We start from the raw sequence: 27,671 nt of genomic DNA, 5'->3' as shown, positions 1-27,671 counted from the left end.
TGGATTATCCAGAATCGGCATAAATCTAGCTATGTGACCAGTATATGAATGCCAGATTGCACCCCCCCACAAATTGCCATGTGCTAAAAAAATCACAGGAAACCGGTGAAGTTGGGATTGTTGATGTGAATTCCTGAAGTGGCAAATGCACATGGTAAGTCTTAATAAAAGCACAAGAAAAGAGAAATGTCTCCATGATGCTTGCATTCTCTAGACTGAGCCTAGGTTAAACAAAGGTTCAACGATGGTATTAATTGGATATATACCTAGATCCATTTAAAATAATAACAATTTGTTAATGAATTTATTAACAGTTGCAATTGAAACATTTTACTGAATACTGAAATATCACAAATTCGACTGTAAATGATCCACAGGAAGTATTACCGTGTATTTGATGTCAAATCAAATTGGAGGTTCCTTGAATGTGTTTTCTTCCTTCTATTTGTGTGAGTGATATATATATATCCATTTTTAATTTGTTGTAATAAATTAAAACATTTATAATATAAAATATAATATAAAAATCTTGGGAGAGGGAATAAACGCCAAATATGAACAGGGGAGATTTTGCAACCTTTCCTAAAAGAAAGATGAATAATTCCTCATCTCCACAATCTTGTGGGGCCAGATGGCAAAGCTCCGTGCTTCTCGTGGCAGCCATTCATGTTTGACATACTGATGGTCTCTGAAACAGGGCCTGACTAGACACGAACAGAGCTAGGAGGGGAGTTTGTAGAACAAGGAAAGACAAGACTTCTGAGGGATATGGGTTCCAATGCCTTCACCCTCCCCAACTGACCTGATGGTTGAGTGCCCATCAGTAGCAGCATACCTTGGCCATCCACAGAAACCTGCTACTTAGTGGGAGGGCATCTGAAGCTGGTAACATAAGCAACACGATGCTGCCAGAATCCTATCCCACCTTCCTGTATTTTCAGATCTGTATTTTAAATTGCACTGATTACGACAGAATTGGTCCTCATGAGTAACAATAATCTCTTATATTAGGATAAAAGTGGCTGTTCACATCAGTCACTGCTTCTAAACGAGGAATTAACACACACACACACACACACACAGAGTCTTTTGGCATTCAAATAATATCTGATCACTGGGTATTGTTATATCTAGTTACTCCCAGTAGCCATTCAATTCCATCTAACAGTCCAGTTAACGTTTCAGCTTCAGTATCCTGAACCTGTAGGGAAAAAGGGACATAAATGTTAACTATTCATACAAATTTAGAACCTTTCTTCATGCAATAGGAAGAAAAGTTATCTAGCAGGTTACAACAATTGCGTACACTTTTTAAAAAAAGAATATTCCGTAGACAAGGAATGATGAGGCTACGGAAAATAAAATGGGACATTCTAGGATATTTGTATGGACAGGTAGATTAAACACAACGGGTTGGATCCAACCAGCTTTTCTGCTTGTGGAAAAAAAGAGGAGATTCCCTTTAACCATCAAAAAGTCTGCAGAGATCATGGGACATGAATGAACAAAAGCCATGTGTGTCAAGGGCTGTAACGAGAAGAACTGGGCAAGATTAAGCAGAAAAGCAGGCACCTACTGTATAGGTCAGTCTCTTGTTAGTCAGGTACTAACTTCCATGTGAAAACATGCAGAAATACAGCACAAATCAGGGACATGGCTTTGGATGAGATCTGAAATTGCACTAATTGGATTTCACAAATGATTTATGCTATCGTCAGTGGTATGCTGCATGACGACATATCTTTTCAGGTGAAAAAACAGCATGCTGGGGAAGTTTAATAATTGAAATGCAAGTATGCTTAGAAGGAGACAAAGGAAATTGTGTTGCTGAATTAGATCATGTTCCATTGAATCCAGTCTCCCGTTTCCATTTCAGTGCCCCACAAACACTGCAGGAAAGGAATAGCAGCACCTGCCGTCTCTGTACAATTGGTGCTATAAGGGAAAACAGATATTGATGTACCTTGGGTTTATCCAGGGGTCGTTTCGTAGAAAAAGAGCTGGAGGCGCTCATTAGCATATGCCACACCTCTTGCCATCACCGGAAGTGTGTCATTAGTATAACTGATTTGCATACGCCACACACCCTGACATCACCTATTCTGGCTGTTTTGGAACCAATCCTGGTCATTCAGGGCTGAAATTGGGCCCCAAATGGCAAAAAGGGGCTGAAAATGGCTGAAAAGGGGCCCAAAATGGCCAGGATCGGGCTGCTGATGAGCGGGAGAGTGATCCACCACCCATCAGAGGCCTGATCCAGGCTGTTTCAGCCCCGATCCAGGCTGAAACGGGCCCAAAATGGCCGAGAGTCAGGTGGGCGGGGCCACCTGACATGTGACCTCTTTGGGGAACTGCCGGAACTGTGTTCCTGTGAGTTCCCCCTCGAAATGAGCCCTGGGTTTATCCAAGGAAAGACGTCAGAGCTGGTGGCCATCATCACTACAACTTGTTAGAGAGCAGTGAACAACATAACAATACGTCATGTGAAGAAGCATTTCCTTTGGTCCACCTGGAACTTACTACTAATCACCTTCATGATGCCAATGTTGAATAAAAGGAAAGAGTTTTTAAAAAGAAGAACAAATATAGGTACCATCCATGGTTGGCCAAGCAAGTTGAGTTGTAGTTGGTGTGCCATGTAAACACAAGGAATTCTCTCAATCCCAACACTAGAAATGCAGGACAAGATCAGAACAGGTCTCCTGGGAGGCCCGAAGGCTGGATTAAACATTGCTGCCATTCGAGCAACTTCAATCTGCCGGCTATGTCCTGTAAGAGAGATGGTTGTTTCATCAGCCCTTACCAGGTACAACCCTTAGAATGCATCAACATCATTCCAAGCTCCTTACTTTTTTGGGCTTCAGCGTCTGCAATGTAGATAAACCCATCAACCAACTGGCACACGTTTTTAACATGTTCAATAGGATTGTACTGTGTCGTCCCATCAGCGTTGTTTATTTCATGGAACATCTTGTTGAAGTTGTTCGTTAACTCTTGTCTGGCTGTGCGTCTTTCCTTGCTAGAAAGAAAGACATAAGCCGTTTAAGAGGAAAGTATGATGGAGAGAATTCCAAGAGTTCAGAGGGGATGGATGAGTGGTGTTTTCGGTAACAGCCTACGTAAGTAAAAAAAACAAACAAACCCATTTTTTTAAAAAAACCAAATTTGGCCTCCAGAAAACTCTAACTCTGCTCTTTGGTATACTCTTGTACAACTATCCTCTTTTAACGAATAGTTTGTCATTGCCTGTAAATTATCCGAGTCACACACTTCAATGGACTTAGAAGGGTGTACTTCCACTTAGGGCTGCCCTGTAAATTTCCTTTCTACAAAGTAAATTAAAGTAATATATTGTAAATTGTTTTTTTTTTTAAGTACAGCCTAGTGAGGTGTAGCAGCTAGAGTGACAGATTAGGATCTGGGTGACCCAGGTTCAATTCCCCGCTCTGCCTGGAAACTTACTTGATGACCTAGGGCCAGTCAGAAACTCTCAGCCTAACCTACCTCAGACAGTTTGTTGTGAGGAAAAAATGGAGAAGAGAATGTCGTAAGCTGCTTTGGGGAGAAAGGCAGGGTATAAATGAAGTTTTTAAAAAATCTAACTTGAATGTGACAAGTGACCATGTCTTGGATAATGGACAAGTCTTTCTTTTCCGAGAACAGCTACGCTTTGCCCTTGTGGCTCACAGTCCATGAGGAATGTATTTTTCTCCTCAGATTTGCATGATCTACACTGCTGTGGCTCATCTTTTGGTAATGAGATGGATCTTAACTATGTTTTCTGCTTGCTGAAGACACTATACCAGTGGAAAAGGGGTAGGCATTTTTGTTGATTCTCCCCCTACTGCAGACCCCCACAGCGTTTCTGAGAGTCTACTTGTCCCCAGAGGTACAATTCTGAGTAGGCACAGCAGACTGCAGTAGGAAAGTTCACTTGCATAAGCACTACTCCACGTGCGCTAGATAGGATCCACCCCACTGTCTACAGGCTGTGGAAATAGTAAAGCTAGGGAGTTCAGTTCATTCCTTCACCAGAACCTTGGGCATTTCTGTGCATGCAGAACTATGATCATGGTTGAGAATCCACATAAAGTGTCTAGGCAACCTGTGTTCCCACTGAATTGCCCAAGTATCTTGTTGAGAACTGCGAAAGGGATTCCTATTCAAAGTAACAGCCAGGCACACTGCCATTCGAGCAACTTCAAGCAATGGGGAAAGCAATGGCACACTGCAGTACACTTGACCCTGTTCTGAAAGATATACGCTGGCTAGTACCCATCCGTTTCTAAGCACAATTCAAATTGCCAGTTCTGAGAGGTTTCAGGTAGAAGTCTTCACCTACTATCTGAACCTTATAACTGGATATGCTGGGGATTGAACCTGGAACCTTCTGCATGAAAAGCTGATGCTGTCCCATTGAGCCACTTCAAACCAAGAAAATCTTACCTTGTCTTTGAATATAGTGTCAGAATATTGAGTGTCTGTTGGTTCTTATAACGAAATGTGACTCCTGATCCTATTCCTGTTTGTGACCAAAAAAAAAAGAAAAATCTGTTCAAAGCTTACAACCAATCATCAGGGGAATTCCTATAGTACCTAAATAAATAATCTTTCTTTACACTGGAGGACATGTTTATGCAAGGGTAAAGGGCAAGATCTAAATAACAGCACAACAATTTCAGTGTTCACAAGTCTGCTTTGGCCTTACATATCAGAAACAGAAGCTAATTTCAGGATGGTAGCCATGTTATTCCATAGCGGCAAAATAAAACAAAAGCCTCCCAGCACCTTAACAACATACAACATTTATTCCAGGATAAGCTATTCTGAGTCAGAGTTCATCAAAGGCATGAAGGGTTCATTCATTAGGCAGAAATACTTATTCTTCAACTGGCCAGTGGATTGTGGGTAAGCATGTGTGTGTACGCACACACAAAACAAAGATACACTATTTTTCATTACTAAAATGAGAGAGAGTCCTACTTAAGACTGCCTGCAAGTCGAATATCTAGAAGTTCTTCTAACTAATTCCAGGTATGAAAGGATTGGTTGCTGTTGCTCCAGTGGTGACAAAAGGACATTCATACATAAGTAGTAGTAGTATAAGCAGGGCTCATTTCGAGGGGGAATGCGCAGGAATGCAGTTCCCCAAAGAGGTCACATATCAGATGGCCCCGCCCAACTGACTCTTCGCCATTTTGGGCCCGTTTCAGCCTGGATTAGGGCCGAAACGGCCTGGATCGGGCCTCTGATGGGTGGTGGATCTCCATATAAAGCAGCTCCATATACTCAACACTGTGTTCCCTCTCCCTTAAAATAACACACACAAGCAAATTGATATTACCATGGATTTGTCTCTGAGGTAAACCAGCAAGTGGGAAAATATCTGGGCTCGTCATCATTTTATGCACCAAAGATTTGTCCAAGTCTTCCAGTCCCGGCCCAAACATAGCAAAGCGAGGCTCTGTCTGCGTGACCAGCGAATGTAAAAGGGAAGTCATAGTTCTGTAAGTGGACTGACTGGATTTCAGAGGTCTCTTCTGACATGAAAAACATTTCTTATATCTGTGTGTAAAAAACACAATGATAAAAACAAACAACTTACTTACATCATTTATACCCCCCCCCCTTTCTCACCAACAGGGACCCAAACTGGTTCACGTCATTCTCTGCTTCTCTGTGTTGACCCTCACACAAACCCTGTGAGGTGGCTTAGGGTGAGAGAGAGTGGCTGGCCCAAGGTCGCACTCAGTGAGTTTTCATGGCAACATGACAACACCTTCAAAGGAGCACAGGGCATGGTTTTCTGCATGATCCATGATTTCACAAAGATAAGGAAGAGTATTAAACCAAACAAGAGTAGAAGTGATCTCTACCAGGAGGGGAGGATGCCCCATATAAAGCTGCTTTGGAACTTTCTAAGAATGAACAATATAAAAGAGAATCATACCAATACTTAGCATTTATAAAGCCCGTTCAGTATTCAAAGCATTTCACATTCATTTACATACAGTCCTGTGGGGCAGGCCAGTATTACTATCCCTACACAGATTGGGGGTAGGGGATGACGGGTTTAAGAGTACCCAATGAGTTCATAGCAGAGGTAAGACCTGAACCAGGATCCTCCCAGGCCTCAGCTCATTCTTTTGCAGTGTAATCCTGTGTTTACTCAGAAGTAAGCACCACTATATTAAATGCCTTATTCCAGTGAAAAGGTGCATAGGATTGTATCCTTAGCCACAATACAACACCAGCTGCTGAAGAAACTGCTCAAATTTAAACTTACAGCCTTATTTTTTTATTATATGCAACAATGCGGGGAGGGGGGAGAAATCTGTCAGTAAAATCCAGGACACGCCAGAGAGTGAAAAAAATGAGATGTAGCAGCAAAAGGGACATAAGGGAAGGATCTCAGAACAGTAAAATGTGCTGATTTGTTTATTTAGTACATTTATATACCATCCTTCCTCCAAGGTAAGAGCCCCGTGGTGCAGAGTGGTAAGCGGCAGTACTGCAGCCCAAGCTCTGCTCAAGACCCAAGTTTGATCCCGGCAGAAGCCAGGTTCAGACAGCCAGCTCAAGGTTGACTCAGCCTTCCATCCTTCTGAGGTCGGTAAAATAAGTACCCAGTTTCCTGGGGGTAAAGTGTAGATGACTGGGGAAGGCAATGGCAAACCACCCCGTAACGAAAAGTCTGCCAAGAAAACGTCGTGATGTGATGTCCCCCCACCGGTCAGTAATGATTCGGTGCTTGCACAGGGGACCTTTACCTACCTACCTCCAAGGTACTGAAAGCAGTATGCATCATTCTCCTCTCCTCCATTTTATCTTTGAAACAACCATAAGAGGAAGATTAAGATTGAGAGAGAATGATTGCCCAGGGTATGTTTCTTAGTAAGTGGGGTTTTGAACTTGGGTTTGTCAGATCCTAGTGCGACACTCTGACCATCATACCATATTGGCTTAAGAATGCTTATAAGGAAAACGAAAGAATTGCAGAATAGAAACAGCAAACAAAACATTTGGTAGGTCGTTCTTCTAAAATCAAGATAGTGTCTTCTATTGACATGAGGATAATTATAACACGCTTTGTAAACTGCTTTTAAGTGGGTGTTAAGTTGTCCTGAAGGGCAGTATATAAATGGAATGTTATTGTTATTATTCTAGGGAACAGATAAGATGAACCAGTCTCTGGAGCCAAAGAGTGGAACAACAACAAAGAAGGGCTGAAAAACCTACTAAACTTAACATTAATGAAGTGTCTAAAAGAACAAGCTGTAAGCTAAACCTAGTCTCAACTGGGTGGCTTAGGAAAGCCATTCTCTCTCACATCAGCCCCTCTCCACTCATATGAGAGTAACTATACTGCCCTCCCTTACAGTGCTGTTCAACAAGATAATGTATGTGAAGTGATTTGAACAATGAAAGGACTACATAAATGCCAAGTACCATGATCAACATTGAATTGAATTCATTTTTAGGTTTCTTTCCTTCCTTTCTCTAAGGAGCTCAGGGTACACAGTTCTTCCTTCTCCACTTTATTCTTTCATCAACATGTGAGGTAAGTTAGGCTGAGAGGAAGTGATGGGCTCAAGGTCACTTGGCAAGCTTGGTGATTTGAACCTGGATCGCCCAAATTTTAGGCTGACACTCTAACCGCTACTCTACATGGTTTCTCTATGGGCCAAACAAGATGTAATTCTTTCTAATAAGTTGGGTCGGGTTCCCCCAATCTAACTCTCATTCCCTTTGGTCAGACGGCAGTAGCTGGGAGCCCGTCTGACGGGGAGGGCGGTCTAGAAATGTGATAAAATAAAATAAATACAATAATAAATAATTTCCCAAGCGTGAAAGGGTTCCAGTTTGGATTAAGACCATGGTACGGGGGGAGAGGATTCAACTTTTCTCTTGAGCCAAATTTGGCCCCTTTGGCACTTGAGAAATTAGTTCCCAGCAGCTATCTTCCAACTGAGGAGAACTAGTGACCATGGGCCAGTCACACACTCACTGCATAACCTACCTCACATGGTTGTTGAGAGGATAAATTGCAGGAAAGGAGGACGATGTAAGCCGCTTTGGGTCCCCATTGGAGAGAAAGGTAATATATAAATGAAGTGAACAAACTCCATCCCCACTTGTTAACAAAGTTGGTCCTGAAATAAATAAAATATATAAGATATTATTGAAATGGTTTACAGAGGAGAAGGTCGTTAAAGTTCAGATGGTTAAATGGGCAATAAATTGTAATAGGGAAATTTCAATGGAAGCTTGGGAAAAGGTATGGAAAAATACAGTTAAAATCTCAGCGTGTACCACGGTGCGTGAAAATGTGTATAAAATGATGTATAGATGGTATTTAACACCGAAGAAGTTGGCCAATGGTAATAGTCAGATGTCAGATAAATGTTGGAAATGTAAACAGCATGAAGGTTCATTCTATCATATGTGGTGGCCTTGTGATAAGGCAAAACAGTTCTGGGGGGATATAGTTAAGGTTATGTCGGATATTTTACAAAAGAATATAAATAAAACCCCGGAATTATTGTTATTATGCACGAACCTAGAAGACTTTGATAAAATGGACAGAGTTATGGTATTTTATATGATTACGGCGGCCAAAATGTGCTATGCACAGTTGTGGAAGACTCAGGAGATACCATCTATGGAAGACTGGATTTTGAAAGTTCTGAATATGGCAGAAATGGACAAGTTAACAAGGAAATTGAAAGAACAAGAAGAATTGGAATATACATCAAGCTGGGAAAAATTCAAGAAATATGTGGAGAAAAAGTGGGACATGAAGGGGAAATTGTGGTCTTTGGATAGTTGTTAAAGGGGAGATAGAAACTTACTTAAGGTTAAAAGGGGGTATATTATTATATTTTATTGGATTAGTACAGAGTTATAGTATTATAGTATTATAAAGTTAAGAGTAAGATAGTATGTTCATATGGAAAAGTATAAGATTGAATAACAAGGTCGTATAGGTTATAGGGAGTATATATGATATTTTAGTGAGGTAATATAAGTAATAGATTTATAATATAGATAACAGGTATTTAAGGAATAGTATATTACATATATATATATGTATTTTTTTTCTTTTAGTTAGTATATGTACTTACTATATACTTATATAATATTTATACTCTTAACTTAGATAAGTATTATATTAAGATAGCTAAGACAAATAAATAGATTAGACTAGTATATATTATATAGATATATATTATATATATTATTATAGACTTTAAGAATTTATATGATATATTCTTTAGATTAAGTTGGGTATGGAAAACTGTTGGGAGTCACTAGAAAAGGCGGGGGGAAGGATGGGGAAAATGCAATGGGGTGGAAAATGATAATAATTTTTATGTTTATGTTTGAAAACCCATCCAATAAAAAATTCTTAAAAAAAAAAAAAAGTTGGCCCTGAATCTAATGCTTCATCTGTAAGCACCTCAAAGTGGCTCTCCTTCCAGATGGTGAGTAGATAGGATGAAGCTGGAAGGCATTATACAGCTGATATTATGTGTAATTCCCCATCACGCAAAAATGACTTTGTACCTCCGTTTTTGCTGGATTTGTTACCTCAATGATTCAACCTGCAATCCTCCATATGTATACCTAAAAGTAAGCCCCTCTGTGCACAGTGGAACTTACTTCCAAGTAAACATACATGTTATTGCATTCTTAGTGCCCTTCACATTGTTGGTACTAAAGGTTAAACAACATTTACAGTAGTAGGAAGATTTTTAAATTGGGATTTTAGTGGAAAACTCAAAGGTCATCATATTTGCAGTTGAAATGTAGTTCAACTTCAGGTTGACAAGCACTATCATCAGTCTAGAAGACATTAAATGAAACTGCAACTTCATGGAATGACGGCTAAGAGACTTGGAGGATACCTACGCTGCCATATAGTCAGCCGGAACACTTTCCTGAAGTGCAGAAAAAGATCTGTCAAATATATCTGCATCTGGGAGTGACTTCCAGTCAATAGAATGCCAAGAAGGGAGATCTCGAATGAGGAAGTATCTCCAGAGCAAAGGATCCTCAACTGTCAATTGCCAGTAGCGACTTGTACTTCCCAGATGACACAGATCTTTGGGTGTGAGGAAGGAGAGAATGTATAATTTCACATTAATCTGAAAGTGAAAATGGAAAAAAACCCCTCTTTAAAAACAGTTAATGTTATATTGACATGTCTTTCTGTCATCAGGACAATTTGAAACCACCACCTTATTATGTTTTGGAACCGAAGCTGCCTTCTTCATTCCTTGGAAATACTTGTATTTTTAAAAAGAAACTAACCTTCCACACACAGGCTGAGTCCGCACACGTTGGATAATGCACTTTCAATGCACTTTATCAATCATTTGAGGTAGATTTTTTGTTCTGCACACAAAAAACCCCGTTCCAAATGATCTATAAAGAGGATTGGAAGTGCATTATCCAACGTGTGCGGAATCACTCACAGAGATATTTTTATGTGGATAGCTACATTGGTCTGCAGTAGAAGAGCAAGGCTCGAGGCTAGTAGCACCTTAGAGAGCCACAAGATGTCCAGGGGCAGTCAAGCCCCATCATCAGTTATTTATATCTTATTTCCTGCTTGTATCTGAAGGGGACTTTGACTTTCGAAAGCTTATACATACCCTGGACATCTTGCAGGTCTTCAAAGTGCTCTCTCTCTGTGTAAAGCGCCATCAAGTCATAACCCATGTACAGCAAGCCCTGCTGGGATTTTCAAGGCAAGAGACTAACACAGGTGGTTTGCCATTGTCTGCCTCTGGGTAGCCACACTGGTCTTCCTTGGTGGTCTCCCATTTAACTATTAACCAGAGCTTAGCTTATGAGATCTGATGAGATTTAAGGTGCTGCTGGACTCACATCTTGCTCTATTCTTCTACACAGAGTCAGCGACAGCCCATGTACAAATCAAACCAGCTTGCCATGTATGGCATTTGATTTATATACCATCCTTCAGGACAACTTAACACCCAATCAGAGTAGTTTACAAAGTATGTTATTATTATCCTCACAACAACAATCACCCTGTGAGGTGGGTAGGGCTGAAAGCTCTAGAAGAGCTATGTCTGACCCAAGATCACCCTGCTGGCTTCAAGTGGGGGAGTGGGGAATCAAAACCAGCTCTTCAGATCAGAGCCCCGGCACTCTTTAACTACTACACCAAACCAGCTCTCTTCTTTAGATACAAAGAGCAGCAGAGACCCCTGAGGCTTTATATCCCAAGAGGTGAGAGGGTCGAAGCAAAGTAGTGAGTCAGGAAGAGCATGTAAAGGTACAAGAGAGCTTGAAGCAGAGAATGCTGAGACAAGATAAGTCCAGTTGTCGCGTATCAAAGGGGGCGGTCCAAAAGAGATGCGCCCAATGAGAAGCAAAGGAGGCGGCGCTCCAGGTCGCCTGTGTAACGTGGGAACGCGGCCCACCCGGAAGCGGAGAACGTGCCGCGCTGGAACCTGCCAAGCTGGCCAAGGCGACGCGCTTACCGGCAAGGCTTCCAGGGCGCTGGGCGGCGACGGCTGCTGCTCGGCCTCCACGCAGTCGTCCCTGCCCGGGAGCCCTCCCCGCCGCTGCCCCAGGCTGTCCCGCAGGAGGCGGAGGCTGCTGCGGAGCGCGGCCTCGAAGGGGCGCCACTCGCCGCCGTTGCCGGCGGCCATCCCGGGGACTGTGCCGGAATCCGCGGCTCTCGCCAAGGCCGGCTTCGCTTCCCTGCAGGAAAAGGCGGCGGAGCGAAAGGAGCGACCCGAGCGCGGCTCTCTCCCGCGGGCACTGCCCAGCGCTCGGGGAGGCCGGCGCTGTCTCCCCGCCCCCCGGCGTCGAAGGGCTCGCTCGCCCCACCTAGATCTAAATATATTTGCATTTGGGGGTTAAAGGGAAGCGCTGCTCTTTGTGTGGAAGGGAGGCGTCATAAAGTCATGCAGCTGAAAGGAAGAAGTTCAGAGGAGAGCCTTCTGAGAGTAGGCCAGGAGCAAGTAAATCATGGTGGTTGCGCTGGGAGAGCCACCCAGCCCCACCTTTGTTTTTGCAGTTTATTTGTCTATTGGCCACTCTGCCCCAGGGGTTCGTTGATGCTGGCAGGTTGTGCAGTATGTGGCTGCTTTTTAAAACAAATTGTATATTTTGTGCAAGGCTTTCACAGCCGGAGAACTTTAAGTTGTAGATTTTCTGGGCAGTATGGCCCTGGTCTTGGCATTGTAGTTCCTGACGTTTCGCCAGCAGCTGTGACTGGCATCTTCAGAGGTGTAGCACTGACAGAGATCTCTGTGTCATATGACCACGGCCATACAGCCCGGAAAATCAATAACAAAAATTGTATATTGATTTTTAAATATTGTTCTATGTGACCATATTTTTATGTATAGGGTTATTTATGGTTGTAATCCGCCCTGAGCCTGCTTGCAGGTGAGCAGCCTATAAATCTAATTAATTAATTGAAATAAATAAATAGCTTTAAATTCATCAAACACTGTTTGCTGGCTTCATATGTACCCTTGGGAAGTCAGGTGCCTGTATTCTCATTTTACAGATGGGGAACTGAGGCTGACAAAAAAAAAAGAGCAGGAGTCCAGTAGCACCTAGAAAACTGACAAAATTTGTGGCAGGGTATGAGCCTTCATGAGCCACAGCTCAGTTCTTCAGACACAAGAAGTGAGCTCTAGCTCACGAAACTTATACCCTACCACAAATTTTGTTAGTCTTCTACGTGCTACTAAATTCTTGTTCTTTTCCACTGCTACAGACAAACGTGGCTACCCATCTTGACCTACCACAAATTTTGTTAGTCTTCTAGGTGCTACTGGACTCTTTGCTCTCTTCTGTTGCTACAGACAAACACGACTATCCATCTTGATCTAAGAAAAAAAAGTTTCCACGGCTGTGTTTTGACTTCCATACCAAACATGAGTCTCCCATTCATGCTTTTTAGCAGTGCTCTGTTCCTCTGGTCTCATGCCTTTCTGCTTTGTTTCAGGCTGGGCAGGGAGCAGCACAGGGGAGCTAAGACAGACGCTCTCAAATTTCAAGTCCAGTGGCACCTTGCAGACCAACTAGATTTCCAGGGTATGAGCTTTCAAGAGTCAGAGCTGCCAAAGGGAGCTTTGACTCGGAAACTCATACCCTGGAAATCTAGTTGCTCTCTAAGGTGCTACTGAACTTAAATCTCTCTCTTCTGTTGCAGACTAACGTAACTGCACACCTGAATCTACACTCAGATTTGTAGTGGAAAACAGTACTTGTGTCAGAGGACAATGTTGTTCTTTTCACTATTTAAACTTTAGTAAATAACAACCAATGTTCCTGTATACACGGAGAAGCCACCTTTTATGAATGCCCCGGAGGGAGGGCGCTATGCCTTGGCAGCACAGTTATGCTTCAAATGCTGAAGGTCCCAGGCTGAATCCTGTTTAAAGACTCTTTATGAGTTGAAAAAGGCTTCTCTCTTCCAGAGCCCCCGACAGCTGTTACTAATGACCTGCCTTGGTAGAAGTCAGCGTTATAAATAATTCAGCAGTTTTCTGTACTTTAAAGGTAAAAGTAGTCCCCTGTGCAAGCACCGAGTCATTACTGATCCATGGGGGAAGTCGCATCACAACGTTTTCTTGGCAGACTTTTGTTACGGGGTGGTTTGCCATTGCCTTCCCCAGTCATCTACACTTTACCCCCAGGAAACTGGGTACTCATTTTACTGACCTCGAAAGGATGGAAGGCTGAGTCAACCTTGAGCTGGCTATCTGAACCCGGCTTCTGCCAGGATTGAACTCAGGTCGTGAGCAGAGCTTGGGCTGCAGACAGTACTGCAATTTACCACTCTACGCCACGGGGCTCCATTGTTCTGTACTTTAGAGATCCCCAGAGTGGCATCTGTGTTGTCTATGCCCCTCTTTCTGAAAGAGCCAACACTGGCTTTCTTCATTGAGCCGGAGGCATGACCTTTATTTTTATTTGAGTTGTATCCTGCTCTTCTTGCTAACTGTGACCCAAAGCACCTTCTCGCATTGTTCTCTCCTCCTCCACTTTGTGAGATAGGTTAGGCTGAGAGATTGTGACAGAGCATGGATTCGAACCCAGATGTCCATGGTCCAGGCTTGGCACTCTCAACCACTATGCCCCATCAGCTCTCATCTTTGTGGCTGCAGACAGCAGCCATTCAGGAACAGCTAGACTCATATACAGCTTAGGATGACTGTTGTGACTGATACACCCACGGCAGCCATTTTGCAATGCTTATCCTCAAAATTCCAATAGCATCCACAGGCTCAACAAGGTTGGGGGAGCCTTGTGCTGTGTATGAATCTGATCTATACTACGTGTGTGTGTCTTTCTGCAACAGACACAGGTTGTGTACCTGACTCTACACATAAAACCGTATTATTTGCTCTAGTCTAATCACCGCGTTAACTAAACATGGTACGGGGAAATCATCTTTGGAGAAGGGCATGCTATAGGCTTTGCATACAGCAAGTACCATATTTGGCCTTCAGCCTCTCTAGTTAAAGGATCTCTACCCAAGATTCTGGAAAGCTGCTACCAGTTACAAAGAAGCTATAGTTGGACTCCACATAAAGCAGCTTCACGTCTTACTTAGGACATCTTCCAGACAGCTTTATCCCAGGTAGCTTCTTGTTGGGCAAGTAACAGCTGAGCCTGTTACGTATGTTTCAGTTAGCTTATTAGGTGGTTACGGTTAGCATTATGTGAGCCCAGAGGAATCAACGCAATGCTAGCTTTATTTTCCAGTGCTGCTCAACTCTGTTACTTCCACCATTTTAACAATCATGAACTAATGTCTGTTAAACCACGTCAAACATTCTCTAGCAAAAAGTTTGCAATCAAAACCAGTGGGTTGAGTTGCCCCACGATCAGCATCAGAAGGATTATGAGTTAGAAAATTGTGCAGCGGCTAACAAAGTCTGCTCTTTCACCTATGAGATGCACTATAAATTGACATTTTTAAAATGACACAAGAAATGCATTTTCAGAAATCTTGAGTATGAAAAGGGTTTTTTCATCCAATTTAATGTTTCTTCTTCGAAGTATACAGACATCTACTTAAGTAAACTAGGTTGATAATTGTCTAAAGTAGTCCAAAATAAGCTTTGCGTTCCTGGTATTCCATTCGTGTTCTCTTAAAGGTCCTTCACAGACATCAATATATTTCTTCAACATTTTCTCTCCCATATCTCGAAAGTCCACAATTTCAGTGCGCGCGCTACAGTGTTGTTCGCTATTAGATCCAGAATCTGTGCTTTGCAGTGGTGGTTTTCCTTTCCCAAAGTAATTCAGTCCCCAATAACACATTTCTCCACTGTACATCATAGCCAACAGATGGGTATCACTAAATATACCTGGAAATGGAAGGGGAGAAAAAACGGTTACAACTGATCAAGGTTTTGGATTATGTAGAGATACTACCCCCTTCCCATATGCCTCACCTTAGAAGTAGGTCAAGAGGCAGGCAAAATTATTCCTTTGAATTAGCCATATTTGCTTACATTAACTCAGATTTCATGCTGCATTTGTGTTGCAGGAATAATTTGAACACCATTTTGAATTTTTGTGCAGACCTCAGACTGCAAGGGAAGTGTTGGTCTCAGAAAAGATGGAAAGCAGTAGCAGAGATACAGATATTGGGGCGGGGTGACACAAGGAGTCAGAGATGAAGATGGATTAAGAAGGACAGTGAGTGAAACAATATTCCAAGGGGCGGGGGAGTGTTCTTCCTGGTCACAAATGTCCCTGCAAGGCCTGCCACTTCCTAGCTCACTCATGTGAGTAAAGCATAGACATGAATAAAGAGACAGTAAGTAGCTGATTGTAATGTGAGATTCATCTCTTGCAATCTCAGCTAACAAGAACATGTTAAAGGTGGCCCAGTGGGGCCAACCCAGTCTGTGCAAAGCTCTTCCCACCAACACACAGTACTGAGTCCTTTCTCCAGCAGGTGATGTACAGAATAGTGTGCCAGAAAATATTACCTGATTCATTTCCCCCCCCCCAATGTTGTAGAACTATACATATTTTATACAGTGCTTTCCCCAGATGTTTGAAATACTACTATACATTCTCTCAGTACACTAATCACTACCTGACAAAGCAGGTAAACATTATATCCATTTTACAGATTTGGGAGTGTGAGGCCACAAATTGTCCTGTAACAATTCTTACTATGCCTGGGGCTGTTTCTTAAAGCATCTTGTGCTGAAAAGCTGAGACCATCATGCTAAAGTTCCAAAGAGTCCTATTTGTTTCCATCTGGGACAAAAGGTTATCATCTACAGCCACTCACCAAGATTCTAGAACTTGTTTACTGCTTAAATTGTTTTGCTTGATAACTTGTTCTCCTATTGTGATCCTTTAACTCTAAAGATGACAGACACTTAATATCTCACACTTAATTTCCACCCTCTAATTTTTTCATGGGAGGGAAAGCAGCATGGTATAGCCTGACCTCGGGAGTTAAGTAAGGTTAGCAGTTGGATGGGGGACCACTTCTATGCAGAGAAAGGTAATAGCAAACCACTTTTGCTTCTCCCTTGCCTAGAAAGTCCCTTGACATGCATATATGTAATTTCCTAATGCAATGTTTCCTTCCCCCGAAATGGTTCATGTGTCTTAAGTCCTATAGAGGAAAAGGCAGAAAAGGAAAGCATTATGCCAAATATGTACCTTCATGGAGTAGTCTTGCTGTGTCTGCATCCTGAGACACAAATTCCTCATTGAGGTCGACAGAACATCTAAAGCCAAGCATCTTCACCAAGTAATTAACTCCTTCACTAAGAAACTAAAGGACAGAGAAACTTTAGGACTTCATTCTATGCAAGACTCCAAAGCAATCTATTAAATGTCCTTGATGGTTGTTTGGCTGCTTTCAAAGAAAGTTTGAGTCACATATCAGTTATTTACAGACAGGACAGACAGGATTCTGCTTGGTATGAGGCAACACGAGTGCTTACAGCTGAAAATGCTTTTTAATATACGACACAATAAAACACATATCCCGATTTTGATCCAAAGAGTATTGCTTTTACAGGGCATGGTGAAAATCTGGAGTGCAAATTTTAAGATTTAAGGTACACTGGAAGAGAGAAGGCAAGGCAACGGCATTAATTTACAGCCAAATTCTTAATTTGTATGTCTGGCCTTTCCTGGGTTTATGGTCATCATCTTGGAGTTATATTTATGGAACAAAGTGCAAGAACTTTGTTTGTAATCCTACAAACTTGAGTTATTTGTAGCAAAAGAGTGTGAATTGCTCCGGAGGTTCAAAGGAACTTTACTGATATTTCCCCAGAGGATTCAGGAAATGTGGCTGTCCCCTGCTGGGTGTGCCTTAAGTAGTTGCTTATTTGATCAAGCTTTAATATTATACTAGATGCTTTCCCTCTCGGTGGAGGTGGAAATATTTTTGGGTATTTTTCCCACACCTGTGACCTCAGAAAGCCAGAAGATCTTGGGCTGTTTCCTTTGGGGGTGGCAGGCCACATAACAGTGCTGTAATTTTTTTTCTTAGTATTTCCCCTCCCAATGCGATCACGCATAGATCCTTTCAGGCCCATATATCAAGGATGTGCCAACTTTCCTCCAAATTCCATGGGATTGCTTTCAAATATTAAGCGGGCAAAAGATTCATCCTTAATGAGGACCATAAGAGAGCTGCAAAAAAGGCACAAGTAGCTGGATTTACCAATGCAGGTGGGTTTTACCTTTTTAAAGGTCTCCATCTTCTCCATTAGCCATTCTTTCCTTCCTTTAACTGTGTGACAAAACATGTAGAGTAAGGCTCCTCTTCTCCAGTAGAGACATTCCAGTAATTCCACACCCAGCACCGAAAGGGGCTGAAATAAGACCCATGAAAATTAAATCCTTTGGACCTCCAACTAAAACCGCAAATGTAAGCATTGTTTCCTATTCGGAGAAGCTTTCTGTTAGCACACAGAACTGCAATATACATTAGCACATTTTGAACTGGTAAATAACGGTACCTGCAATAACATGAAATCAGATTTTTTTTAAAAAACAACCTAGACAGATTCTTACTAGCAAGAGAGAAAAGTGTAATGCTTTCTAATGAGCTTCCTTTTAGAGCTACATGCACTGAAGAAAACCAGATGGCAGAACCGGAAAGCCAGATTGGTGCAGTGGTTAAAGTGTCAGAATAGGACCTGAGAGACCCAGGTTCACATTGCCATTGACCCATTAAGCTCACAAGCCATTGTCTCTCAGCCCTTATTCTACCTCACAGGGTTGTTGTGAGGATACAATAGAGGCAGGCAAGATAAAGGCATACTAAAATAAAGAGATACAACATTGCTGCCAAGTGGGTGTGCAATTAGGGTTTATCTATCTACACAAGCGCAAAAGCAGCCCCCCAATTTTTTTTCCCTCTATGAGAGACAGTTTGGGGTAGTGGTTAAGAGCGCGGGACTCTAATCTGGAGAACCGGGTTTAATTCCCCACTCCTCCACTTGAAGCCAGTTGGGTGACCTTGGGTCAGTCACAGCTTCTAGCTCTCTCAGCCCCACCCACCTCACAGGGTGTTTTGTTGTGGGGATAATAATAACATACTTTGTAAACCACTCTGAGTAGGTGTTAAGTCATCCTGAAGGGTGGTATATAAATCGAATGTTGTTATTATTATGCCCCATCACTTCCCTCATAGTGTTAAACCCCTTTATCTTTTTACAGGCCTAAAAGGAGCTTTGCCAATTTCAAGACTCAATTTCAAAAGCAGGTTAAGACTTCTGCTAAAAAAAAATCTTGCTCTTCAGCTTCAGCATGAAGGTAGGAAAAAATAAGTAGAGTCCTTTGATTTTAAGTTCTTTACAATGACAGACCTGAAGTTAGATAAAAAGGTCACTTACAGTGCATTCCTAAGCACTGAATTACTCAGAATCCTGTTCTACTCAATGGGGCTTGCTCCCAAGAAAGTGCCCTTAGGACTGCACTATTGATTTATTTACTTCTGTGCGGTAGAGGCTTCCATGTGCAGGATCACAATAACCCCAACAGACAACAGCCCCAAGTGTTCACTGAACATGCAGAGGTGGGGAGCAGGTGTAAACATGCTGGCCCCACCCTCTACCTCATCATCTACAGGGGTGACCACACAGAGGAAATTTTCAGGCAGGTAGTTCTCTTTGTCTGCAGTTGAACACCAAGATTTGAGCCCTGTAGCACCTTAAAGGCCAACAAGATATTCCAGATAAAAGGTTTCAAGAGTCAAAGCTCCATCATCTTCCTGATGAACTGAGCTTTGACTCTTGAAAGCTGAAAAATCTTGTTGGTCTTTTAAGGTGCAACTGAACTCAGAACGTGCATGCAGAGGAAGAGAATTTCCCTTTGATGAGCATTTTTTGGAGAGTTGGGGAGGGAGTGCACATGAGACCACTTCCTCTGCAGAGATGTGATCAAGCAGAGGCAGGGCCAGAGTGCCACACCCACGCTTTCGGAGCATTGTCTATACCAGACTATGGAGCCATACTCTCAGACACCATGCATCAAATGGCACATTACTTAAGCATAATGACAATAAGCCAAAGAAAAGAGCCACACCACTGCAGAGACCAGAAAGAGAGAAAACATTTTTATTTTATTTTTAATTATAGATCTCCAAAGAGGAAAAAAAAAACTAAGGTACAATGGGGAAAAATATTTAATTTGTAATTCTAGATCCCTTGAAGAGATCTGTATTAAAAATAAAATATTCCCCTCTCAACATGCCAAACTTTAATAAGTAACATTTTGTGGATCAACACCACCAGTCAGATGCCAAGTTATTTATGTATTAATCCTTGACACAATACCACCACCCAGAGTTGAATGTTGTGAATTTCAAAAAGGGAATGAAAGGCATTCAGAGAAATCACTGGTAAGGGTGTTCGTGTTGTTGTACGTGGAAAGAGCGTGAGCGAGAGAGCGCGAGAGAGCACGAGAGCGAGAGAGAAAACTGTGAGTGATTTTGGCTCTGTACTCACTTCATTCTCACCGCTTTCTTTGATCAAGGCTTCTGGCTCTGAAAGTACATGGATTAGTTCTTCCACTTTCTGTAAAGATGAGACTTCCAGAAAATCTTCATCTATGAGCTGGTTTTCCTCAAAGTATGTGATATCCAGAACCGCCTACAAAAACATACGTTTAGTAAACTACAACCTGTGGCAACCTTCCTGAGTGACACCTTGCTTTGTCAAGTTAACTTCTAATCTGTACAAAGGAAGCCTGTAGTATTTCATGCAGATACCTCTCTGCTTACGCTTGTCTCCAAGGGTTCTCACCTCAGCCATTTTTAAGACCTCTAAGGCAAGGATGGGACTACTAAAAATTAATTGTATGCAGCGTTTAATTTGTACACCACCACAACAGGCTAACATCCTGGAATATCTTCAGGAGATTGTCTTCAAAACTAAACACACTGCTAACCACAGCCTTTCGTTTAGATTTGAGTGACCTATTGCCAGTCCTCTTATATTGAGGAAGGAGTAGGTTTCCAGGCAGGTGTGAACATCCTTTAGAAATCATACCCCAACTGTAGATCTTGATGCAACCATCTTGCTCCAGCAGGTAGTGCTGATGTAATAAGTTGGACCACATTGTCTGCTTTAAGGCTCTATGTACTGCATTATTATAAGAGCCCTGTGGCGCAGAGTGGTAAAGCTGCAGTACTGCAGCCCGAGCTCTGCTCGCAACCTAGTTCGATCCTGGCGGAAGCTGGGTTCAGGTAACAGGCTCAAGGTTGACTCAAGGCAAAGGCACACTAAGGACACGCCAAAAGACCGCTGCTGCAATCCAAAGCTTTATTCACAAATGCCGAGGGTCAAATCAAGAAAACGGGAGTGCCCACACTCTCCGGCTGCTCCCGGCGGGAGATTGGCAACGGGTTTACCTGGCTAAATTGTCCCGTTTCGCAAGGCTCACAGCTTCATCAAAAGCCACAAATGAATTCTTAGTATGAAACGTGTTTCTTTTACTGAAAAATAACCTGCTGGACAAGAATCAAGTTTCTTCTTCGTTTTAGTTGAACAGAATTTCCTATCTTGTCACAAGACAAGAGGCGGAGACAACTTGACGGCACATAACACACACTACTATCCAATAGTTAATTTAAATAGCTTCCATTAATTAGGGTAAGAGGTCAGGCTCTTATGGATCAGGAAAGTTGTTAAACAGGAGACAGAAACAAACAGTTCTCACAATGGAGGGAAGTGAATTGTGGGGTCCACCAAGGATCATTACTGGGACTTGCCCCATGAGCACGGATAGCTTCATGGAAGAGACGCCCATCAATGGCTACTACTAGCCATGGTGACTAAAGAGATCCTCCATCTACACAGGCAGCAGACCTCTGAATACCAGAGCCAGAAGGCAACATTAGGGGAAGAACTTGGCCTCTATGCACAGTTTGTTGGTCCTCTACAACAACTGGTTGGCCACCATGTGAACAGGATGTGGGACTAAATGGACCACTGATCTGATCCACCAGGATCTACTTCCGTTCTGATGACTATCCACATTTTATACTTAAGGCATCCAAATGTAATCAATTCAATGAAAGCTCCATTCCAAATCAGAAGAACTGACAGCACAAACCAGCGCTCCTTTTGTCTCGGGCTATTTCCATTGACAGAGACTCAGTCCTTAGGCATCCTTAGGATGGCTCAGGTCTTGCCTAGAATCTTTATTTAATTAATTAATTTTTATGTCATTTATAGTCCACCTTTCTCACTGAGACTCAAGGCGGATTACGCAGCGTGAGATTAGTACAATCAGTATCAAGGACATTTCCATAAACAATGCCATAGGGTAAATAAATTCACGTTTACAAAGACATAGCATTAGAAAGAATCCAACATAGAGTTGAAGAAAGGCTGGAACAGAACATAATTCTAGGACTGACATTAGACAAGTAGCTCATAGGAGCACATATTTAAAGCAACAGTACATAAGGCAACATAGTAGTGAAGTCCATGGTCCCTAACTAGTGAAGCGTCTGAGACCCTTCCCTACAATACAGCCCTCCTATCTAAGTAAAAAGCCTTTTTGGTTAATTCCGTTTTGCATCGTTTGTGGAAAACCAGGCGAGTGGGGGCTCTCCTGACCTCCTCAGGCTGGCCATTCTACATGGTAGGGGCCCTCACACTGAAAGCCCACGTATGGGCTACTGTTGATTTCCCCCATGTGCAAAGTGGCACCTACAGGAGACCCTGTTCAGATGAGCGAAGTTGCCATTGAGGAGCATGAGGGAGGCGGTCCCGTAGGTATGCTGGACCTAAGGCTGTGAAGAGCTTTGTATGTGATAACCAATACCTTCAACTGAGCACGGTAACTGATAGGTAGCCAACGGAGTAACTGCAAGATGGGAGCGATGTTCATGCTTCTGCTTGCTCCTGATAAACAGTCAAGCCACAGCATTTTGCACCAACTGGAGTCTCCTAGTTAACTTAGACAGGAGACCTATGTATAGTGCATTACAATAGTCAAGGCTTGATGTTACTATAGCATGGATCCAGGTGGCCAGGTCAGCCGTGTCAAGGAAAAATATGCAAAAAGGATTTCTCTGCCTCCTTCCTTCCACTGCAGCTGAAAGGCACCTTGCCCAAATGCTGCTTGTGGGAGACAAGAATATGAATGAGGAGTCAGAGGTATGCTGAGAGAGCGGGAGAAACCACGTCCGTGGAAACGATTGGTAGGATTCAACCCCTCATTGTGATTTGTGTCAGGTTGCTTTTGAACTGCCATCTAAGAAAGGTGACCTTCCATTATAAAATAATACCTGAGCATAAAGCTGCACAAGGTTAGAAAACGTGCTGTTCTCTCCGCCATCTTCAGAAAGCTGCTTCAGGGTTTCCAAAGTGGCAGAAGCTTGCATTAAGAAGGCATCTATTGACAAATAAAGACAAAAAGACTTCATTAAGACAGCATGTAAAGTGGTTAGTGTGTCTGACTAGAATCTGGAAGACCCAGGTTCGAATCCCTACTCAGCATGGAAGCTTGCGGGGTCACCTTGGGCCCATCACTCACAGCCTCAGCTACCTCACTGGGTTGTTGTTCTGAAGATAAAATACAAGAGGGAAGGACGATGTTGTAAGCTGCTTTGGATCCCCAACAAGGAGAGAAGCACGGTATGAATATCTGAATAACTATATGAACATCAGTGCACAATCAGCAGTATTTTTGAGCTTAGCAGTACTGAGACTTCAATAGCTGCAAACCTGAATAATATAAATGAACACATGAAGTGGCTTTATATGGACTCCGACTATTGGTCCATCAAGAACTTTATGGTCTCATCAGACTAGCAGGGGCTCTCCAGGGTCTTTTACACCATCACTGACTGCATCTTAACTGGAAGTGCTGGATATGTGGGACATTCTGATCTACAATGAGCGACGACCTCTCCCCAAATCTAGCTCTAATGAAGAGCTTCCCATCAAGTGTTTTATTCTCAGCAAACACCATTGTATTCATACAAATGCCCTTCCCCAGGCACGTTATTGGCAAATTTGAGCCGATAATAAAACGCACTTGGTCCTTCTCTTAGCAGCAGATGATAAAGTGAAGGAGTAAGGGGTAAAAGAGACAGCGGCTGTTGAGGGAAGACTGTTCAAATATGCTAGAGCAAGTAGAGGTTGAGAAATATCCGTATTGGGATTTGGGGCATAACAACCGTACTACAGAAAAGGCAGTGGAGACAGTCGATTTAAAGCAGGAAGGCGCAGTGTGTTTTGAGAGAAATTAGGTGGGAGGAATGCTGGGAAAAACAGGAAAAAGGATATAATACAGGAAACGGGAGTGACATGAACAGACTCATTTTTTTCAGAGCGGTATTGTTAATGCTAACATAGGGACATGAGCTCCCATGCAGGAAATCACCTTATTAGAGAAAGATTTATTTATCATGGGGGTTCTACGTTACAGTTTTGCAGTAGCCTGGTATTGTTTAGAGGCGCCTGAATTTTAGCTGCTAAGCTTTTTTTTAAGCTGTAATGATGTTTTAATTGTACATTCTTGTTGTAAGCTGCCCTGAGCCCGCTTGTGGGAAGGGTGGGTATACGCTGAATAAAATTAAATGAATAAATATTTGGGAGCATTGCACAGAAGTCCCGATCCTTTATCACTTTCTTTACTCAAAAAATGGGACTATGACTGCATCGGAAAGCAGTATCACACGGAAGAATTGCAAAGCCATTACAATATATGCTACCATCGTATTTAACCACCTTGGAACAGAACCCTGCTGCTGAATTTACAGCACGAATAGGCGTGCATTGGATCATGCTGTCACAAGTTATTAAGTGAAAAAACACACAGCAGAATGGTGAGCAGTAAGAGATGAAATAAAGATAATGCAACCAAAGCTTTGGCTAGTATTGAAAGGGGGACAAGAGGAGAGCAAGGTAGTTTCAAAGGGCTAGTCTAACCTGGAATTTATACCAAACTCCCCAATGGTTTAATCCTGGAGGGAGCAGGCTGTAGTTACCCTCCCAGCATCCTTCTGCTTCATGCATTCCAAGCCTGATCTCTGGAAAGGATTAAGGGGGGGAAGGTTTAACTCATGCTAAATCTATAGCCCTGTACCCGTTGTAACAAACACACATTATACTATATTGAAGGATGAGCCAATACATAGTTACTTTAAACATAGAGGCATGGATCTGTACCTGAATAAATGTAGTTTCCAGTAGGCAGCTGCGCTGGTCTACAGCAGTGGCACCTGAGAGACCATCAAAATTTCCAAGGTGTAAGCTTTCAAGAGTAAGATCACTCTATCTGGTATCTGAAGGAGGGAGCTTTGACTCTGGAAAGCTGAAAATCTTGTTGGTCTCCTCATCTAAGGTGCCGCTGGACTCAAATCCTACTGAAGAAATGTAGGACACGCATCATGCATTTAGACAAATACCCGCTGAACGAAATGCAAGAATTATTCAAACGCATACAAAGAAAAATCATGTGCACTGTAAGGCACGTACAAGCCTAGCCGAGAATGGGATGGATACCAGGAAGAGGGCACAAGGATGAGTTGTTACGGGACAACAAGGCAGCACAGAGAAAAGCCCAGGAACAAAGGTGACCCGGAGAACGCGCCTCTCGCCCTTACCGGCCGAGTCCTCATCATTCCGCAAATGACACAAGCGACACAAACGCTCCTCCAGCCCGGGAAGCCGCTGCTGCAAAGGACCGGCCAAACCGACACCTGCCATAGGGCGCCCCCTCCGCTCCGCAGGGCCTCCGGCTCCACGTGACCACCGCAGCAGCCTTCTCACGTGACGGTGCAGCCAGCGTGCTTACGCCCTCCCCTGTGCATCACGCGAGGGCTTACAAAGCAGGAGGCGTGTTCTGATTCGCGATGGGATGAATTGAGGGGAGGAGGTTTCACTTCACGCGCGGATCATTGGATGCGGGCAGAGGGCGGGGATATGGAAAGCAAGGCTCGGTGCAAAGGAATGCTTTGTGAAAGGGGGGAAAGACTCAGCTCTCCACTCTGAATCACCCTGGATAGCAAGATTCCGGTTAGGGAGCACCTTAAAGGCCAACTTGATTTCCAGGTATCTGACGAAGCTCTGATTCTCGAAAGCGCATACCCTGGAAATCTAGTTAGTCTTTAAGGTGCTACTGGACCCGGTTCTTGCTTTTCTACTACAGACCAAAACGGCTACCCGCCTGACGTACCCTGGAAATCAAAGGGCAAAATACGGGTCCAATAGCACCAACTTATCTTGCTCTTCTCGGCCACCCTCCTGACACTATCTTCCTGGAAATCTACTTGGTCTTTAAGGTGCTATGGGACTGGAACCTTGTTAAAGGCGAACTGTTCTCATGCAAATTCGTAAATTACACGGATATCCAGACCAGGCGAGTGTGAGTAAGGAATTAAGACAGCGCGGGGCTGCTGGGCGTTAATAAAGGTTGCCGCCTGACCAGCACCGAACCTGTGCCTTTAAGCGGATGGGCCGTATTCAGCCGGCGAAAGGGGCCGCGTGCGCTTGATGCGTAGCTAATGCTAAGAGGAACGCCTACAGGAGCCCGTTGAAAAGCTACGAAGGCTAAGAAGCGTATTAAGACGATTTATTCATCCCTGCCTTTGTTTGAACGAAGAGCAAAGAAGAGATTGGGGAATGAAAAGAAATAGAAAGGGAAGGAATTTTAGATAATAAACTGGGGGACTGTTGGGAAAGAATATGCTTTCCTGCCATTGCTTGTACCGTTGCTATTCATAACTGTACAGCTTGACCATCTGCATGTTTACTAGGGGGGAAGCCCCACTCTGTTCAATGGGCATGATCCCTAAGTAGGCGTGCATACTTGACTTGAGAGAAAGTCCCACGAACTCCGGTGCGCTTGCTTTGGAGGCATCTTGCCCTGAATCATGAAGCGCGCGTAGATTACTTGAATCATACATCGCAGTCGAATCCTATACAAGAAAAAAGGGACTGGGTAAAAGCCAGAACGAGACGAAACAGGCCGGAACGGGCACTAAAAAAAGGCCAGTGCCACAAAAAACAGTGGGATGTGTTAGAGACACTCCAGAACAATATTTTAGAAATGAAAACTCTGGACCACCCCCTTTTATTAACCCGTTCCATGCCAAAAAGCTCCCGGAACAGCACAAAACAGAACGGGCACTAAAGAAACGCCAGTGCCACAAAAGACAGTGGGATGTGTTAGAGACACTCCAGAACAATATTTTAGAAATGAAAACTCTGGACTGCCCCGCTTTTATTAACCCGTTCCATGCCAAAAAGCTCCCGGAACAGCACAAAACAGCCCGGAACGGGCACTAAAGAAACGCCAGTGCCACAAAAAGCAGTGGGATGTGTTAGAGACACTCCAGAACAATATTTTAGAAATGAAAACTCTGGACTGCCCCGCTTTTATTAACCCGTTCCATGCCAAAAAGCTCCCGGAACAGCACAAAACAGCCCGGAACGGGCACTAAAGAAACGCCAGTGCCACAAAAAGCAGTGGGATGTGTTAGAGACACTCCAGAACAATATTTTAGAAATGAAAACTCTGGACTGGCACCCTTCAATTAACCCTTTCTATGCAAATATGCTTACAGAACAGCACAAAACAGACTGCAGTTTTCTGCAGACTCGGGACTGAAAGCACACCCAGACCATGTTTTTCGCTTCCCTCCACCCCAACAATTATCTGTTGGTAGCCTGGGACTTAGCCTCAGGCGAAGAGGAGTTACCTGGCTGGATGCTCCAAGTAACAATAAAAAAATATGTCCTATTTTTTCAGTTATTTATTTGTTTATTTATTTGAAAAAAAAATTAAGAGATGTCCGATTAATATATATAATAAACCAAAAAAAGGAATCCACTTTAAGGATTGCTTCCCATAGACAAATTCAGTTAGAGGGTCAAAATGAAGGTGAGTGCAAAAATGATGCGAAGGGAGTGTGTGTTTGTACAGTGAACAGTGGATTAGTGTGAACAAAATCAGTGATGCAAAAATTCGTGACAGCTTGGTTGGAAAGCTGCATGAAGTATTGGTATCTGAAGAGGGTTTTGACTAAAGTGTCAGCAGGTGCTTGGAGAGACGGTTCAAGCATACAGGAGGGAACAGCAGAGCTGATTTGAAGAGAAGGAGACTGGGCAAGGTTGCAACCTCCAGATAGAGCCTGGAGTTCTCCTGGAATTACAGCT

At 43.1% G+C, this 27,671-nt stretch overlaps 2 protein-coding genes across 4 annotated transcripts; both read right to left on the bottom strand.

Moving 5' to 3' along the window:
- Positions 1 to 363: 363 nt before the first annotated feature.
- FBXO4 (F-box protein 4) lies at positions 364 to 12,383 on the bottom strand. 2 transcript variants are annotated; one of them, XM_054986890.1, is made up of 7 exons: positions 11,514 to 11,770; positions 9,913 to 10,148; positions 5,345 to 5,565; positions 4,447 to 4,522; positions 2,850 to 3,019; positions 2,594 to 2,769; positions 364 to 1,201 (listed from the first exon to the last, which is right to left on the bottom strand). In XM_054986890.1, the coding sequence occupies exons 1-7, from the start codon at positions 11,682 to 11,684 to the stop codon at positions 1,112 to 1,114; spliced, it is 1,140 nt and encodes a 379-aa protein (XP_054842865.1). In that variant the 5' UTR covers positions 11,685 to 11,770; the 3' UTR covers positions 364 to 1,111. The 2 variants fall into 2 exon arrangements, with proteins under 2 accessions (XP_054842865.1, XP_054842866.1); XM_054986891.1 differs by lacking the exon at positions 9,913 to 10,148 and having other exon boundaries at positions 11,514 to 12,383.
- A 2,652-nt stretch (positions 12,384 to 15,035) lies between these two features.
- Positions 15,036 to 25,265, bottom strand: RIMOC1 (RAB7A interacting MON1-CCZ1 complex subunit 1). 2 transcript variants are annotated; one of them, XM_054987170.1, is made up of 6 exons: positions 25,118 to 25,265; positions 22,793 to 22,899; positions 20,001 to 20,144; positions 17,730 to 17,861; positions 16,693 to 16,807; positions 15,036 to 15,371 (listed from the first exon to the last, which is right to left on the bottom strand). In XM_054987170.1, the coding sequence occupies exons 1-6, from the start codon at positions 25,218 to 25,220 to the stop codon at positions 15,085 to 15,087; spliced, it is 888 nt and encodes a 295-aa protein (XP_054843145.1). In that variant the 5' UTR covers positions 25,221 to 25,265; the 3' UTR covers positions 15,036 to 15,084. The 2 variants fall into 2 exon arrangements, with proteins under 2 accessions (XP_054843145.1, XP_054843146.1); XM_054987171.1 differs by lacking the exon at positions 20,001 to 20,144.
- Positions 25,266 to 27,671: the final 2,406 nt, after the last annotated feature.

Source organism: Eublepharis macularius, chromosome 8, assembly GCF_028583425.1.
Source record: "Eublepharis macularius isolate TG4126 chromosome 8, MPM_Emac_v1.0, whole genome shotgun sequence".
NCBI classification, from domain to species: domain Eukaryota; kingdom Metazoa; phylum Chordata; class Lepidosauria; order Squamata; family Eublepharidae; genus Eublepharis; species Eublepharis macularius.
Note: the sequence above shows the minus strand (reverse complement) of the source record. Positions and strands in the feature narration are given on the sequence as shown.